The 17,702-nt window shown below is 38.8% G+C and overlaps 1 protein-coding gene across 2 annotated transcripts in view; it reads left to right on the forward strand.

Moving 5' to 3' along the window:
- LOC114478844 (beta-1,3-galactosyltransferase 1-like) overlaps nt 1–16,023 on the forward strand; it is a 127,704-nt gene extending 111,681 nt beyond the window's left edge. For both annotated transcript variants that reach the window (XM_028472134.1, XM_028472143.1), the window contains one exon: nt 14,549–16,023. In XM_028472134.1, coding sequence (XP_028327935.1) covers nt 14,786–15,772 — 987 coding nt within the window. In that variant the 5' untranslated portion in view covers nt 14,549–14,785 and the 3' untranslated portion in view covers nt 15,773–16,023. The remainder of the gene's footprint in view (nt 1–14,548) is intronic.
- Nucleotides 16,024–17,702: the final 1,679 nt, after the last annotated feature.

A 17,702-nucleotide genomic window follows, 5' to 3' on the forward strand; every position in this document is an offset into this window, starting at 1 on the left:
GTGGTTCTCTGGTATTCACTAATAACTTATTAGACACATTTATTGCAGACTTTACATTCTTTATCACTTTTTTAAAGCAGTGTATATTTGTGGAGCTTGTGATTGGTTGATTTTTCATGGTGATTTACGTTGTTCCTTCTGCTGTGGTAGACGTTAAAATCTCAGTTATTAATATAACAGAATGTGTAACTGTGTCCTAACCTGCTGCTCTTTAGGAAGGTAAACTCTCACATTTTACAACGTATTTACACCAGTTCTTAGTTTTTTTCATTCATCATCTCTGTTCTGAGTTGTTTCCGGGTTTGTTGCCGCTGTCGGCACTAATCTTGCGAGAGCTGCCACTCAGGCCATTTCAGGTAGCAGTTCTCGTGAGGCTAGTGACGGTCGTTCAGTTTAGTAAGGCATCTTTTCATTATTATTACATTAAAATACGGGATATTTACGGGAAAATAATAATACGGGAAGATGGCGGGAAAGAGGGGTAAAATATGGGAGTTTCCCGGCCAAACCGGGATACTTGACAGGTATGATTTGTGCATTACAGGCAGGGTTGGGGTCAATTGCATCTCACATTTCAAAATAAATGGTAATGTTCATTTTTATTTTTTTTAAATATATAAACATGGGTGAATGTAGGTTTAATGAAAATGTGTGTTTTTGTTGTTGTTTTATAGATTTATGGCTATGATTTTGATTATTTTTGTCTAGGTTCTTTTTTGTATTTTACTGGCATTTTGTGTATTTTTGTGTGTTTACTTTGGGGGTCGCCAGTTGCACGTCTGCACTAGACACTAGATGTGGCATTTTTTGTTTTTCCCTAAATATATTTACTGTGAAGTTGGTCTAAAGTTTAATTTCAAATGGGATTTAAAAGTCTTAAAAAGTCTTGAATTTATTTTGATTAAAGCTGTAGGAACCATGTAGGTTCCTCAGTTTTATGTTAAAAGATCATTAACAATATTAATAGAATTTTTCATTGTGTGTGTGTGCGTGTGCGTGTGCGTGCGCGTGCGTGTGTGTCCGCGCGTGCGTGCGTGCGTGTCATGAACACTCGATAATTACAGCTGGACCCTTCATCCAGCATCTCATCAGATCCACTACATCTGCTAACAGTAAAGGTCACCTGCACATGAGCACAAGTTAGATAAAACCCTGGGAGTCTGTCGGCTCCATCCGTGCGCTTGCATGCGTTCTGCTTGCCCAGCATCACTATAGCCAGCGGTCCTGTCTGGTGTGTGTGTGTGTGTGTGTGTGTGTGTGTGTGTGTGTGTGTGTTATCTAGACAGGTGCATTTGTCTGCGCTCAGCTGCATAATGGGATGTGCTCCACGTGCTTCGTGCTGTAGCCGTCTGATGGTGTCCCTGATAACTCCTGGCCCCCAGATAGAGGCTCGGGCTCTGCAGCTGGGTGCTGCACAGTGAGTGGGGCGGGGACGGGGGGGGGTAACAGCATCACACACTCACAGTGCTGATCCTCCATCTCCACCAGTTCCCATTTTCTCTCCGTAAATTGGGCCCCATGAATAATTTGTGCCAGAGAAGAGGTGTTCACATGTTAATGAGCTACATTATGTTGTATTTGTGTGGCACTAATTGAAGCTTGCAGACGTATCCTTGGAATGAAAACATCTACTTGCCGTTGCATAGCCACAATGTTTTATCACATACAGCAAATAAGCTTTCTTTCTGGAAGCTAGAGGTTTTTGCTGACTTTACGCCACTGGCAGTGTTGTACATGATACAGTAACTCCTGATTGAGCTTTTTAGGAATCCGTGTAAGCTGATAATGTAGCTAGCATGGTAGCCTACAGGCTTGTAGTTAAGTAGGAATATCATTAGCTGTAAAGAGTCGGAGTGACCCGAAAGGTTAAAAGTATACATTAGCTACATATGTGCAATTTGCACACAGCTCTATACAGTGAATCAGTGCATTCTGACCTAATTATGTAGCACAGAGGTACCCCCTACTACATTTTGCTATATCTCTACTACTATAGATCATAATGATGCAATTAATGAGTGATAACACGCATTTTAAAGAATTTCATTTTGTAAATAAGTGGAACGAAGCAGTATTTTGTGCCTCCTGACCCTTGTTTTATCAGTTCATGTTCTAATCAAGATCATTTCTGTCATCATTGTGTGTGCGTTTTGGTGTCATTTTGTGTATTTTGTTGTTGTCTGTCTGTACTTTTTATTATTCAGTATATTTTTCTCTTATTTTGTGTGTTTTAGTTGTGATTATTTAAATTATTCTTATTCTCTCTCTCTCTTTCTCTCTGTGTGTGTGTGTGTGTGTGTGTGTGTGTGTGTGTGTGTGTGTGTGTGTGTGTGTGTGTGTGTGTGTGTGTGTGTGTGTGTGTGTGTGTGTGTGTGTGTGTGTGTGTGTGTGTGTGTGTGTGTGTGTGCGCGGATGAAACATGGGCTGCTTCACTTAAAGTCAAGAACCGCATTCAATGCTGTTGAAATAAATATTTCAAGCACACACAATATTTCATACAATAGTATTTTACTTTTTCTTCTTTTTGGAAAATTCTCAAGCTTTTGCCTCTCGGCTAGAGAAGCAGGAAGATTCTAGCATGCATGTTATTTAATAAATTATTTAAACATTTTCTGTTATTTTTTTGTAAGTTTTGTAGCGATCTTGTGTATTTTTCTGCAATTTTGTGTGTCTTTGTTGTCGTTTTGTGTGTTGCTGTTAATAAAGTATTTTTCTCTCTGAGTGGGTGTGTTTTTGGTGTCACTGTGTGTTTTGTTGTTGTTTGTCTGTTCTTTTTATTATTCATTATTATCATTATTATTACTTTTATTATTATATATCATCTTATTTTGTGTGTTTTTGTTGTCGTTTTGTGAGTTGCTGTTAATATTTATTATGATTATCCAGATTTTATCCAGTATTATAAATCCATATTTTTAATGCTTTCATTGTAGTGCCATCGCGTATCCCCATTTGAGAAACACTGCGATAGATGAAATTTGGTGCACTTTGTGAATGAATCTTTACTAGCATGGCCTAGCATGGCCTTGGACGACCGTGCGTCCTCGCAGTCAAAGAATATCATGGTGAACTTACGATGGCTTTCTGATAAACAGTTGTGGTCATTATGTGATGCAATGCTTAGCAAAAAACACATTGATTTTATGTTTCCTGGGAGTATTTACTACTTAAAGCAAAAATGGTGGGAATTTGGGAATTTTTGGGAAGGTATAATAATAAAAGCCCCAGTAACTCATCAATTAAAATTAAATTAACTTGAAGACTGAATTAGGTAATAGCATTTGCGCCGACTAGGACGTCCCATTACCACTGAGCGGCAGGGTAATGGAAGTCATAGATATCGCTCTCTCCTCTTCATTCTGTCACACTGCATTGATAGCAGTGGCTTAAGATGATGAGGTTTTTCACTTTCCACAGTTTAGCTTTAAAACCTGATCAAACGGTGGAGCTATAAAGACCCTCACTGTGGGTTAAGCAGAATATTCACCTGCACGGGGTTTTGCACTTTTTCCATTTCCATTGTTGAGTTGGACAAATCACTCAAAGGTGGGATTGTTCTGATATGGAGAAAAACATTTAGCCGTCATCCAGTGACGCTCATATTGCTTATTTCTCAACCTCTCCACGTTGAACGGGATTATGTATGTTCAAGTGATCTAATTTTATCGGTGCTGAAGCTAACCTCTCAAAGTGCAACCGTACTGTGTTCCCGAGCAATTCAACATAAGCAGAAAGTGGTCCTTTTTTTTTTTATGTCTCTCTCGTCTAGCACTTAATGTGAAAATATAGCCATGTGCTGAATATAGCCATGTACAGTAAGTCTGAGGCTCATTGGAACAACTAAAGGTGATTTAGATTTAAAGCTTTCTCATTCTTTTAAGTAACAATGCGGGAGTCCGATTTGCTGATCTGTTGACGAGTGGAACCAAAAGGTTGTGAAATCCCAGCGAGGGATCAGGGATCGATAGCAGAGAATTTAAAGGCTCATCAGAGACTTTGTGCTCTTACTGTGTGGAGATACTCACAGGTTTAAGGTCAGAGACGTGAAGGATGGCAGGCGGAGAGAGAGGAGGAGAGCAGGGTGCAGCTTTTTTAATGACAACATTCCACTTTGAAAAAGCCTTTCAGAGGTTTGCTGCATCGCTTGTTCTTCGATTACATCCTTTTCTATTTTTCACACAAAGGTTGCGCCGCAGAAACACGAGATTTACAGATTAACTAATATGTTGTTGGAGAATAAACCGTTTCCCTGACTTCATTCATTCAAAATCAATAGAATAATTTTTAGCATTACATTGATTTCTTCTTCAGGTGTGTTTGAATTGTGACACAATTTAAAGAAGAGTGAGTCTAGGCAACATGCTTACTAACATCTAGAGCTTGGTATCATGGCTAATTTCCTAAATTCATTCCATTTCAATGAACAAGGTTAACTGAATTACGATTCGATTTCAATTCAGTATTGATCTCTTTTTAGATATGAATACGATGGTTTCAAAATTCTGACTTAAGTTGCCCAGCCCCGTTTCGCACCCCAGCCCGACCGACCCAGCCCTGAGAGCCAATCCTTGTCCAGAAGTTACAGATCTGACTTCTCTTACTAAAGGATGCACATTTAACTGAACTATCGCAGTGATTATTGCACAATTAACCCAACACAAACCTACCATATTGTGCTCTTTTGGCTGTAAACAGAGGCTAAACTTGTTTCAGCTGCCCACAGCAATGGCGCCGGGTCGGGAAATGCCCGTATGTGTGACGAATTATGTATGTCCGAGCCTGTGGTCACGTGTCTGCCGTCACCCTGAAATGATTTGAACCATTAACATCAAATGCAAATAATCTATTTTATGATTCTTTTGGCAAAATGGCACACTTCTCATGTATTCACGCAGAAAACAAATTGAAACAATTTTTTATTGAAATCACTACCTTTCATATGTGAAGACACAAATGAAAGAAAAAAAAAACTTTCTGGAATATTAAACATATCGACGTTCATGTGCAACATTACAAATTATTCACTATAAAATGCTCACAGTAAACGTCTAAATTTAAAACATGTAAACACTAACAATTATCTTATTCAGATGTTTCCTTCAGTGAAATATAAAATTGCTTTTTTTTTTTTTTTACTTTTTTACTGTGGTCAACTGTGCGCCGCATATTACTGATTTCATGACAGAGGCTGAGGGCCAATGGAATTTTGAACACGGCCGCAATTGGCCCCCGAGCCGGACTTTGGAAATGCCTGATTTAAAATAACTCATATAGGTCAACTCTTTAGGTCACAAAGTCAGCGGTGTGCCTTTAAGTACCCCCTTTCTCTTATTTTTGAATCCGCCCCCCTATGTTCGACGACATTTGGCTTAAAAAACTATTTAAGAACAGCTATAGATCATAATGATGGAATGAATGAGTGATAATACATATTTTAAAGAATCTCATTTTGTAAATAAGTCGTAACAAACAGTATTTAGTGCTGTGGTTCCCAACCCTTTGATCGTAACCCCATTTTGATATCAAGAATTTCTGGCAACCCGAAATACAATTTTTTTTTCTAGAATTAGTTTTTGATCATGTTTTGATCAACTCAGATTGATTTTATTTACTGCATTTTAGTTGAACTAGATTCATATTTCACAAAGTGAAAGTATAACATTACAGTTGTTTAAGATTGTGTGTTGTTTTCATTTTAAAAAAGAATATTAATTTCAAAATTTCAAAAATCTTTTTTTTTTTATTTTTCAGAAATTTTTACCATGATTTTATGGCTCCTGAATAGATTTATTTTTATAGTTTTTATCATTTCCAATCATCTCACGCCTGGATTGGGACCAATGTAATGTATGACAATGTATTGATACACTGTACTCTCTCTCTCTCTCTCTCTCTCTCTCTCTCTCTCTCTCTCTCTCTCTCTCTCAAGTACCCCCTGTAGTGCTATTGCGTACCCCCATTTGAGAAACACTGATCTAGGGTGCATTCATTTGAAAGGTTGGTTTTTGGTTTGTACTTGGACTCCCCTTTTCTCCACCATTGTTAAATCCACACATACACAAGTTAATTTATAGAAAGGTTAGTCATGGTTTTTTCTTTCGTTCGTCCCAAGCACTGTGCCCTGTTTACTCTCATTTTGAGTGTTTGCCCTTGCCAGTTGCTGTCACAGTTCCTCGTCTCCTTGATGTTGCCCTTAGCATGAATGTTGTATTACAGCAATGTCACCCGGACAGGAGAATAAATTACCTGCATGAATCAACCTGTCATTTATGAGCGAGGTTAGCATTCAGAGCACAGGCTAGCTCCGTGAGGAGAGTTTGACCGCCTGCCCGACTAAATTTTCTGCACATTTTCTTTGCCGACACTTTTCTGTTGCTCACTTACTAGCACTTGTTTGCACGTTTCCCTTTGGTAATTATACCTGTGAGGGGTTCCTGTAATGAGGCCGGGTGAGAGATCACCCCCAAAGCCAGTACTTTTCGCTAACTACACCAACTTCAAAGAAGTTTTGTCTAATCAGCGCAGCTCTAGCCATGAACCGATATGCCCAACATCATCTAGGCTTAAGTCAGCACTAAAGTCGAGATGAGGCACCAGGCGCAGCTGTACAGCAGCCAAATCTGTTGGCTGCTATTGATATCCCTTTTCCTCAGTCAATCCTAAGCTGCTTTGCATTCAGAGGCTTCTGCACTAAGCCTATAGTGTCCAACCCATGGCCAGTTGTGCTGCTTCTCCACCGTCTACGAACCATTTAACTATCTGGAAAACAAAAAGCCCAGCGAGTCCCACACTGGGGACCTTCCCAGCCATGACATTTTAATTGTGTTGCTTTCATACTAGGTTGTATCCTGACCGATTTGGATATTGCCGTGGAATTCCTCATGCATTAATTCCTCTTTTGAATGTTTAGAAGGCAGAATAATGGGCTTTAGTGCTGGCAGAAGATTGGAGGAAAAGAGGATCAAACACTGACATGACAGAAGAGCCTTCATTTCCCTTTTCAACAGTGATGGTGAAAACCTCCTGTTGAGCTTATCACATGTTGAACAGCAGGAGCAGAAGATAAAGGTGGTGGCACGGGTGACGAATGGCTTGGGCTCCGTCTGTTTTTTCTTTTTTGATATTTCCACTATAGAGGTATGAATAGTATGGCAGATGTCACATCACTGGTACTAAGATCACAATCAGATAATGTATAATCCTAAACCTTTGCCATAACCATAATTGTGGTCCAGATTAGTGAGTAATGTTTTCACCTTTCAGATATTTTTATCCTACGGTTACAGTTCTTTATTGTGTTATAGTTCATAGAGATGTGTTGCTTTGTTCTCTCACTGTTCACACACTCCTATTCCAACAAACAGCATTAGTTTTGTTCTTTGGTGAAGACTTTATCTCCCCCCGAACACTTTGCCAGCACTTGATCTCCTCTAAGTTCTAAGTTTAAAAAGCACACATTCCGTTCACCAGAGTCACTGAGGCAAATGTGTTTGATAAACATAATTTGAGTAACGCGCCACCAAGCCCCTGTGGACATAAACAAGCTATTATTTTGGTATCTATTATTCTACGTGAGAATTACAGGTCAGGGCTTACTTTGACAAACCATTACCACACTGTAGGGCTACAACGTGATGAAATAAACACTTTGACAGCCTTGCTTGAATCAGCGCTCACACAACTAAATTCCACTGTGGCTTTTCTGGCTCTTTCCCAGCCTCTGCCTCTGCCTGCCGTAACACACCGATCAGCCACCGTGAATGTAAGATGTCAAACCGGAGCTCAGGGTATGATTTATTTACCCTCCAAATGTGTTGCACGAAAGCAATCCTTGTGCAAAGACGGCTCATAAACCAGACCAGCTTTTGTTGGTTTCCTTGCTGATTCACATACTGCACGGTCACGTATTAGGTCACGCTATGCTACACTAGAGACTGAAATCAATTATGCAGTGCAACATTAAACAAGACAAACTCCCACGAATATGAAGCCTTTCAGTCCAGCCAATAGAGGCCAGTTCACTGTAGAAACGGAGCAGATGAGTCATGTCCTCTACAATGATCAGCAGAGAGCTGTCCTGTAAAAAGCCCTATGATCAAATAAGATTAATTAGTAGTTCAGTTTACATTAATGTTAAAAAAGAAAAATATATAAAGGATTTCATTGTTTAAATACTAGATTGTATGTATTTTTGCCTTTATATAAAAATAACAATTTGCTCTAAAAGAGCTACTCTTTGTGAAATGAAACAGCTGAATTTAGTGAGATAAGATACAGGGTCTCATATAAATACTCACTTATTGTGTTCAAAATAAGTTGTTGCATTAATGCTTAAGGGGCAGTATTATGAAAAATGTACTTTATAACAGTGATATACATTCCTTTAGCCTCATTCAGAGGGCTAAAATTGAAAAAGTTATGTTTTCTCCCTCCCTGTTCATCCACATTTTGTAAAAAGCCAGCTCCAAACGGGCCAGTTGGATTTTTCTTGCATATGATGTCACATTGTGGAAACTCCTCCTCCAGACAATCCTGGCTCCTCCTACCCTACAAGAATGTGAGCTTCTCCCTCTCAAACCGCCTCACAGGCAGGGCTTTAAATGAACTTTTTAGAACACCAGCCAGGATGGCTAGCAGATTCTTAAAGTTACCAGCCAACCAGATTTTCCAACAGCCAAATTTTTTTCCAGCAAAAATGAACTCCATTATGAGTGCCACTGAATTGATTTAAGCGTTCATGTTTCTTTAACTAGTTTTCATTTTAGTTGATTGCAGAATTAAATTAAAGTGGTAAAAATATAAACATTTAATTTAAAAACAATGTTGTAACAATGTCTAAAAGGTACAATACGAAACTTTGGGTGTGTCAGAGAAGTGAACCTTTTATAAAGTGTATTCTCATAACTTTAAAAACACACTTAACTCAGATGAAAATTGGATCCCTGGAACACTAAAGTTAGAAAGAATAGAAGTAATCAAGTACCAACTTCTTTTTAGATCCTCTTTTATATTTATTTTCCCCCGTGTCTGCAGCAGCTTTCCTTTTTCGCAGTTTAGGTTTTTCAACACCCAATAAATATCTCCACGTTTGTTTGTTCCTAACTCATTTTACATCATCATTCCGTCTGACTCCTGTGATAACGAACCATAAAACAGTCAACGTAAGCACGTAGCCAATTGTTGTATGACACATCACGACAGTGTTCATGGGAAATGTAGGGTTAGTACAACCAGCAGTGTGGCCAAATACACATTAGGTTTTAAAGTCTAAACACACACAAAACCCTCAAATTTCTTGGCGGAAAACAGCCCAATCTGGAAACAATGTTGCAACATTTTTAAATTAAATGTTTATATTTTTACCGCTTTAATGTATATCTGCAATCAACTAAAATGCAGCCTGCCAATTCAAACAGACGCAGTTGTATTTGTTTCATTCCTCACCAGCCAAAATGGCTGGTAACGCTACAATGTTACCCGCCAAAGTTAATTTTTACCCGCAACTGGTGGGTTGGTGGGTGTTAATTTAAAGCCCTGTTCACAGGTAAAACAAACATAGTGAAGGCAGGTTGATATTACAGTTAATATCTTAATGCTCAGTATATAGATAAACCAGTATACAGATGACATCATTATTTTTCTATTTGTATAGTTATCACCTAGTACTGGTAGTGACAATTGAAGTGATTTGCTCAACATTAGGTTTGCTTGTGGTGAGATTAACGTTATACCTTCATTGAGTTTGTGGTGTACAGGTTTGTTCCTACATATCTTTGTTCAAAAACTCATTTCCGGATGATTCCTTACTGTTGTAAATACAATCAAAGTGTTTGTAACTCACGTTGAGTTTGATCGCGTGCACATTGTTTGATCAATGATCAAATCAATGGAAATACAAAGTGTTTTGTTTACGTCTGCTGTTTATTCACGAGGGGCTATGTGTTGTTCAGACAGCGAGAAAAGACTCAAACCTGCTGTTAAACGTTTCCTTTTTTTATCACTATAAGAGCAGAGAGGACAAAATCCCGCTTCACAGCCCAAGTCGAGCTACTGAGCTACAGTGAGGAAAAACACCACACATAACTGACTGTTAGGGAAGTGAGTAGCCATGACAAATGGTGTGAAGGACTGTAGGTAAACGCTCACTTCAGTGGCCCTTAATGACTGTGCATTTCCGATGACCAGCATGGGTCCAGCTGAATGGGGTCTCAAAAACATTGAAATGGTGCTACCAAGATGGATTTGCTCAGCATATCAGTGCATTTATAAGCTTCCATTTACATTTGAGAAAGAAGATAAGGAGCACAACATCACTATCCGTCTTGTGTGAGATAATCATTTTTTGGGGGAAGCGTAAGAAGGTCATAGGCTTAAAAAAGATAGTGTGAATCAATTCTAACAGTAATTAATTACAGCTAATCCCATTTTGTGAATTTGATTTTGACACAGTAATCATCAGGTTATTGCCCAGCAATGGTGTTTATTCTGAAACAGTTACATATATCAGGGTGAACTATGCAACTATTTGTTTTTACCAAAAGTTTACCACGCAGACTTAAAAAATTTTCCTTAATAAAAAAAAAATCTATTACATTTTTCTGCACAAAAAATATAATTCATAAGTTTAGAAGATTCCAGTGTCGATATGAGGGAACTTCTGAATAAATATGAACCTTGAATATTTAAATCTGTTGCTCTTTTACATTCAGCTGCTGAGGCACAGCAGACTCTACACATTACTGGAGGTGAGAGCCACTTTCATGTTCTAAATTGCCATCATTATTAATATGAAGTGTTTTCAAACCATCGTTTCATTTATTTTATATATTATATATTGTATTATAATATTTTATATTATTTTTTTAAAGACAGTTACATTTATGAACATAAACAAGAGAAATGATTAAACATTGTCTGTTATCACTCAATCATTGCTATTTTAAGTTGCTAAAGGCCTATAACTGAATCATTAATGATATTCCTTGCCCCTGCTGTTCTGTTTTTGTATTAAGTAATGCTCTGCTATTCACAATTCTCAGTATTTTGCTAGTTTCCCTGTTTTGTGTGGTATTTTTTTTTCAATATTTATTCTTAAAAGAAAAGAAGAAAAGTAAATCTCTGTTTCTTTTTTGACAAATTAACTGAAAAAAAATTCACAATAATATTCGTAGCCCGAGTAGAATGTAAACGCAATAAAACGTGAGACGCTTTCCGTCGACAGTTTTAGGTGTATGGCTACACTTAAAGCCTTTCTCGAAATCGTTCTTGTATCTCATTGATTTCCCATCGGTCAGGCAGTGGCTTGGGCCCATGCTAAGGTGTGAGGGAGGGAAACAAACGACCTTCTTCTGGCAGCTACTTTCTTAGAAAACGATGAATGTCTACACCAAAGAACATGTAAAGCTTTTCTTCTGTTCTTACATAGGTGATCATTATGTGGTGTCTAGAAAATTGGTGAGAGATGTAAATTGAGCAGCCGGTGGGGTGCAAAGCTGCTAAATTCACTTCCCCAGGGGGTATTGTTCAAAACATTTAGTAGTTACCACAGGCATGCAGCAGACGGAGTGCATTCCTTCCTTTCAATCTCACTGTCTTGTTGTTTCCTTCTCTCCCTCTGTGGTCCATAACTGTGCTGTCATGACAACCACTTGAGAGTAGGAGATTGTTAGCGGTATAGCATTGTGAACGGACGTGAGTAATAACTGTAATTATTGCACGTTCCTTTTGGGTTTAACAGGATAATGCCAGACGCCACCAGTGATGTCAGAGACTCATAATTGTACTGTATATTAACCAGTTGGCCAAACCTAACGGACTTTACACGGCAAAACGTGTCTTTGTACCAGATGTGTCAAGCACTGAAATAGCTTTTCACACGTTTCATCCCAACGGGGGAAAGCTTTGGTACTTGCAGGATGGGTTTGAACTGTGGCACACACTGGAAGTATAAGATGGTTTGCCAAATCTTTACCAAATATGTTTGAGGATATTTGTGGAACAAAGTGAACCACTCACCAGTTATGTTCAAATTACAAACTGTTGAATCACCACGATGTTCCACAGCCATCTGTCGGATCTGTTGTACTGGAGCTGCATCTGCTCCCACCTCCTCGCAGAACATTAATTTGGCCACGCAACATTACCTCATTCTAACCACAAATTACCACTGGTGTCGTCAATGTCTCCAACTGCGGAATCCTTGTAACCACAATTAAAATCGCTCTAAAATTGCTCTGATGTGCTCCGTTCCCAACGCAATCGAGAAGTCCCATGACCTAAGAAATGATATGGTTGTCTTTCAATTTAGTCAGAGTGGAAGCTAGGTGTCCGGATTTCGTGAGATGCATCACCAAAGAGTCATTTCAGCCATTCCAGGCTCAGGAAGAAAGGGTGTAAAGTCATTTTGGAGAATTATAGCACCTAATAGATCCTATTTCAGCTGAATAGCAAGCCCTCGTGCAGACGGTAGGAAGGGGAAGGAAGGTCAGGGATGGGGGTGAGCGAGATGATTTAGTGATTTAGTCTGTTAGACAGGGAGTGGGAGGGGCAGAAGGAATTGAGCGGTGTTAAGGAGATGGATTGTGACAGAGGTCGTCAATAAACTGGAATCAAACTGGGAAAGGAGTGCACACCATTCCAAAATATAGGGAGGGTAATTGTCGTTTGATGTAAAGCTAGAAAAAGTAGAAGCTTTGGATTTAGGAGGGAGGCGTGGGAGACAAAGATAGATCAAGTGACAGTTGAAGTAGAGAAGCAAGGAGTGATTGAGTTGATAGCGGGAGCAGGAGGTGTGGAAAAGCAGCCATGATGAGATGGATTCCACTGGGCTGTGAGATGAATGATTGTGCTTTAGAATGCGAGGCAAGAGAAAGTGAAGAGGAGGGATTGGAAAAGTTCTACAAGAAAAAGTGTGATGAGAAAGAAATATCAAACAGTCATCTGATGTGCACATTTACAAACCAACCTCATTTAAAAATGGTGCACAAGTAGTTTTTTTTTCACTTTGTGTCTCTTAGAGAGTTTGTCCTTGTTAATGATCATTAAATTGATGCATGAATATATATTGGAATGCAGCATTTTCATCATTGTAGGAAAGTTTTGCACTCATTAGGAAACGTATCGTGCAGCTACTCGTCTACGAGCAGCAAATGCCCCGCCCACTGCCAACAGACACTGCGTAGATCCGCCTTGATATGTGTATTAATAAGTTACATTCTCAATCAGTATTTATTACTCTAGGACCAAATAGACATAAAACCTATTTTAATTTTTAAAGGAATGTATATATTTCTGCAGCAGTGTACAATCGCTTCATTCAGTTGATAGCGACAACTTTTTACTTCTTTTTTACCCCCCAAGTATGGTATTTGTATATAGAAAAAGTTACCACAAATGACCACGTAGACTTTTTATTTCATGATGCCAACATATTTTTTAAATGCTCTTGTTTTAGTTATAAAAAGATAATATTGTGTCCTTGAATCCAGGCCAGTGGATTTTGGCAAGTATCTCAAAGATGCATTTTTTCATATGACAGAAACGTGGAGTAAAAAAAGTATGTACAATAATAAAAAGGCTGAGCTGAAATGCATCAAGTAATCATAAAGAGCATCCCCTTTTGCTTTTTATGTTCCTCTCCTCCCTTTTAGTGTCAGACTTTGCCACTGGGTAGCACTGATCTACTAGCTTTGTTCTCCAGCATTTACTGTAAAATGAAGAATGTTCTACTTTTTGTAAAGAAAAATTAGAAAAATCCACAAATCCCAGAAAATAATAAAAATTTCAGCTCTTTTTAGAGAACTGACTCCCTAGAAAATAGCCAGCACTTTCAGCTCCCAATCGGCTCTTACTTTTTTTTGTTGCCTAAATTAATTAATTGCCAGTGTTGATAAAAAACATTACCTAAAAAAAAAATATATATATGATTTTATTGTGGATTTTTTAACTGAGCTTAATATTTTTTAAATATTGAACTTTTAGTTATATAAAGCAGTGTTTCTCAAATAGGGGTACGCGATGGCAATGCAGGGGGTACTTGAAAGCAAACGAGTGGAAGATTAACAAATTAAAGCATTAAAAATATGGGGTTTATAATATTTATTTGAGTTAAAAAAGTGATAATCATTGTAACAAACAAATAATCCTGACTAGAACAGATCAAGATGATAACTAGAAATGATAGAAACTATCAAAATAATTGTATTCAATAGGCACTTATTTACAAAATGAGATTCTTTAAAATGTGTGTAATCGCTCATTTATTCCATCATTATGATCCATAGTTGTTTTTTCATTGTATTCTGAGCCAAATGTTGTACTTGGACAAAGGGGGTACTTGGATTCAGAAATAAAAGAAAGGGGATAAAAGAAAAGTTTGAGAACCACTGATATAAAGCAAAATAAATTGCCTTTATTATGAAATGTGCTGTACAGATAAATTAGCCTTATCTTTTGTGTATACCTAGCAGAATAAGCTGCTACAATACCAATACCTTGTCTCTGAATATGCATAGACCAAGTCCTCTTACTCTCTGATGTCTTTTTATAGATGCTGTCTCATCCTGTGGACTCTGATGGGATGCAGTAAGATTGTGGAAATGAGGACACCTCTGCTTAGCCACGCCTCAATCTACACTCCAGCTCTTGACCAGTGGGAAACCAGTCATCTTAATGCCAGTTCCGTTGCAGAGGCAGCATCAAGCTCTGCCATCGGTCAACTCATGGAGGAACGGCCTCAAAGTTTCCAACGGCGTTGCCGCGGGTAAAGCTAGCTAAGTGACCAGCAATGCCTTCTAAAGTTTCGTGTTTGTATTTACTGACAGTGGTTTGCTGGGCGAGTGCTCTGTGGTACCTGAGCGTCTCCCGCCCCTCCACCTCCTACGTCGGGCAAATCAACATCCCCATACGCAGGTCTTCAAAGGGGAACAAGAACACCACCTTTAGCAACATACGCACACGCTCGCTCAACCCGCACGAGTTTGAATATCTAATTAACGAGGCTAAGAAGTGCGAGAAAGAGCCACCCTTCCTTGTGAGTCTCATCAGCACCACTCACAAGGAATTCGATGCCCGGCAGGCCATCAGGGAGACGTGGGGGGACGAGAGCACATTTACTGAGGTGCGAGTGGTTACACTCTTCCTCTTGGGTCGTAGTACTGATGCTGTCCTCAACCAGATGGTGGAACAAGAGAGTCAGATCTTTCATGACATCGTAGTAGAGGACTTTATTGACTCTTACCACAATTTGACTCTCAAGACTCTGATGGGCATGCGCTGGATGGCCACCTTTTGCTCAAAAGCTCAGTATGTTCTTAAAACGGATAGTGATATTTTTGTCAACATGGAGAACCTCATCTATAACCTTCTGAAGCCCAACACCAAGCCCAGGAGGAGATACTTTACTGGCTACGTTATCAACGGTGGGCCAATAAGAGACATGCGGAGCAAGTGGTACATGCCCCGAGATCTCTACCCCGAGAGCAAGTACCCACCCTTCTGCTCCGGTACCGGGTATGTCTTCTCAGCAGATGTGGCTGAGCTAATTTACAAAACCTCATTACACACCAGACTACTACACCTGGAGGACGTGTATGTTGGCGTGTGCCTACGCAAGCTGGGCATTCACCCCTTTCAGAACAGTGGCTTCAACCACTGGAAGATGGCCTACAGCCTCTGCCGTTACCGGCGAGTGGTCACCGTACACCAGATCTCACCTGAGGAGATGCACCGAATCTGGAATGACATGACAAGCAAGAAACAACTCAAATGTTAGCAGTGGAAGACTCTTTTCTTCTCTTGTCCATCCTTACTTGTTGGTGTTGAATTAAAGCTCACCAATGAGGACTGAGTCATAATAATTTCCACAAAGACCTGCTAATGCTAGCAGCTAGAGAGAAGTTCTTGATGAGGTACAGATGCAGAAAATAGGGATGTAACGATTAATCGTAAGGCAGTTAAAAATCGATTCATAGGTATAACGATTCACATCCATGCTGTGAAAATTGAATCGCAGTACTTTTTTTAACCAGCAGAGGGCGCTACCCAGAAGTGTTGGCGGCGAGTGAAATATGCTAATACTTTCTTTCTGGCCATCTTCTACTCTTAAACATATTCATAAATGATTCCTTACCCCTTTAGCACCGAAATAATATCTGTAATATTACGTGAATATCTGTAAAAGTCACGTTTTTCTATTAGCTCTGTCTGCTAGCATAGCATCTCTTCTTCACTGCAAAATATCTGCATGCCAATCGACCACTGGGTTACCAGCGCCCTCTGCTGGTCCAAACAAATATCTGACCTAAATACAGTAAAATGACATGTTTTTTTGTTTTTTAAGTCCAATTGTTAAGGCACAAAATACATTTTCAGTTGCACTTTTAAAAAGAAAAAGAACTATTATGCAGTTTTGTATTGTTTACTATAGAACCAGAATTTAAATAATAAGCTTCTTCTTCATTTGTATTATTCTTTTATTTATTTCATTCAAGATTTGTTTTTAGTTAAATTGCATTGTTTTGAATAGTTTATCAAGGAATTCTTTTGACAATGAAAAATAGTAAAGGAATATTTTTCAGTCATTTATATACTGTCCCATTTTGTAAAATAAATCGTGAGAGAATCGTATCGTGAACCCAGTATCGTGAATCGAATCGTATCGGGAGTTGAGTGAATCGTTACATCCCTAGCAGAAAATGAAGGTTGTTTCAAACAAAAGATGCAGATGAAATAGATGCCAAATCCCGTGTCCCTAAACTCTAAACATGAATGTTCTCCATGTTTTATCGGTGGTTGTGCTGTTTAGAGTGAGGTGTTAGTGTTGGATGTACCATCTGGCGGCAGCGCTCATCCCCACTCAGGTCATGGAGAGTTCACATGTAGAACAAAACAGGGGGAAACATTGTGTGACACACAGAGTGGGATTATCAACGAGTAGATCCTTATCAGAGCTAGCTGTATTGTCTCTGTTTGCTGCTCTTTTTTGTGAAGCCTGGGGAAATGCTGTTAACTCAATGGACAGAGTGAAGATACTTGATGCCGCTTACATTATGAATGAATGTGTTGACGTGACGTGTGCAGTGGTCAGTCTGCTGTAAACCGACGTATACATTTACTATTACTTGAACGTGATGGAGATCAGATATACTGTAAGAGTAGTAAAGTACATATACATCCATAATATAAAGACAAATATGACCTTTTTCAGTGCTCTTTTTTGCGATTAAATCAAATAAAGTACTTTTATAAGAGTTGATATTGCATTATTACACGTTACAAAAAAAATGTTTAATTTCCTGACATTTCTTGCAACAACAGTACCTTTGCAGGAGGAGGCAAATGGATTTCTGTGTCAAAATGAACCATTTTCTGTGTTTGTAGGTGGTTTTCTCAAAGGGATCTGTGCCATCGATTGATTTAATAATTTCCGTCACTCTGGGAAATGAAACCAATCGTCTTTGCAGGTGTTTCATAAAAGAGAAAACAACAAGAAAAACTGTTTTCATCGCAGATCGGATGATTGAATAAACAATGCAGTCTTCAGGAGATATGAAGTGTATCCACAGAGGCATTTTTGCACTGAAATAAAGTGCTATTTACCCTATAAATTACAGGCTGAACTAGTGTTACAAGTCTGGCCCTGTGTGTAAACATCCATTCAAATCAATGTTTTCCACCGGCAGCTCATCTTGCTTCTTCTTTAA

The sequence above is a fragment of the Gouania willdenowi genome, chromosome 2 (genome assembly GCF_900634775.1).
Source record: "Gouania willdenowi chromosome 2, fGouWil2.1, whole genome shotgun sequence".
NCBI lineage: Eukaryota > Metazoa > Chordata > Actinopteri > Blenniiformes > Gobiesocidae > Gouania > Gouania willdenowi.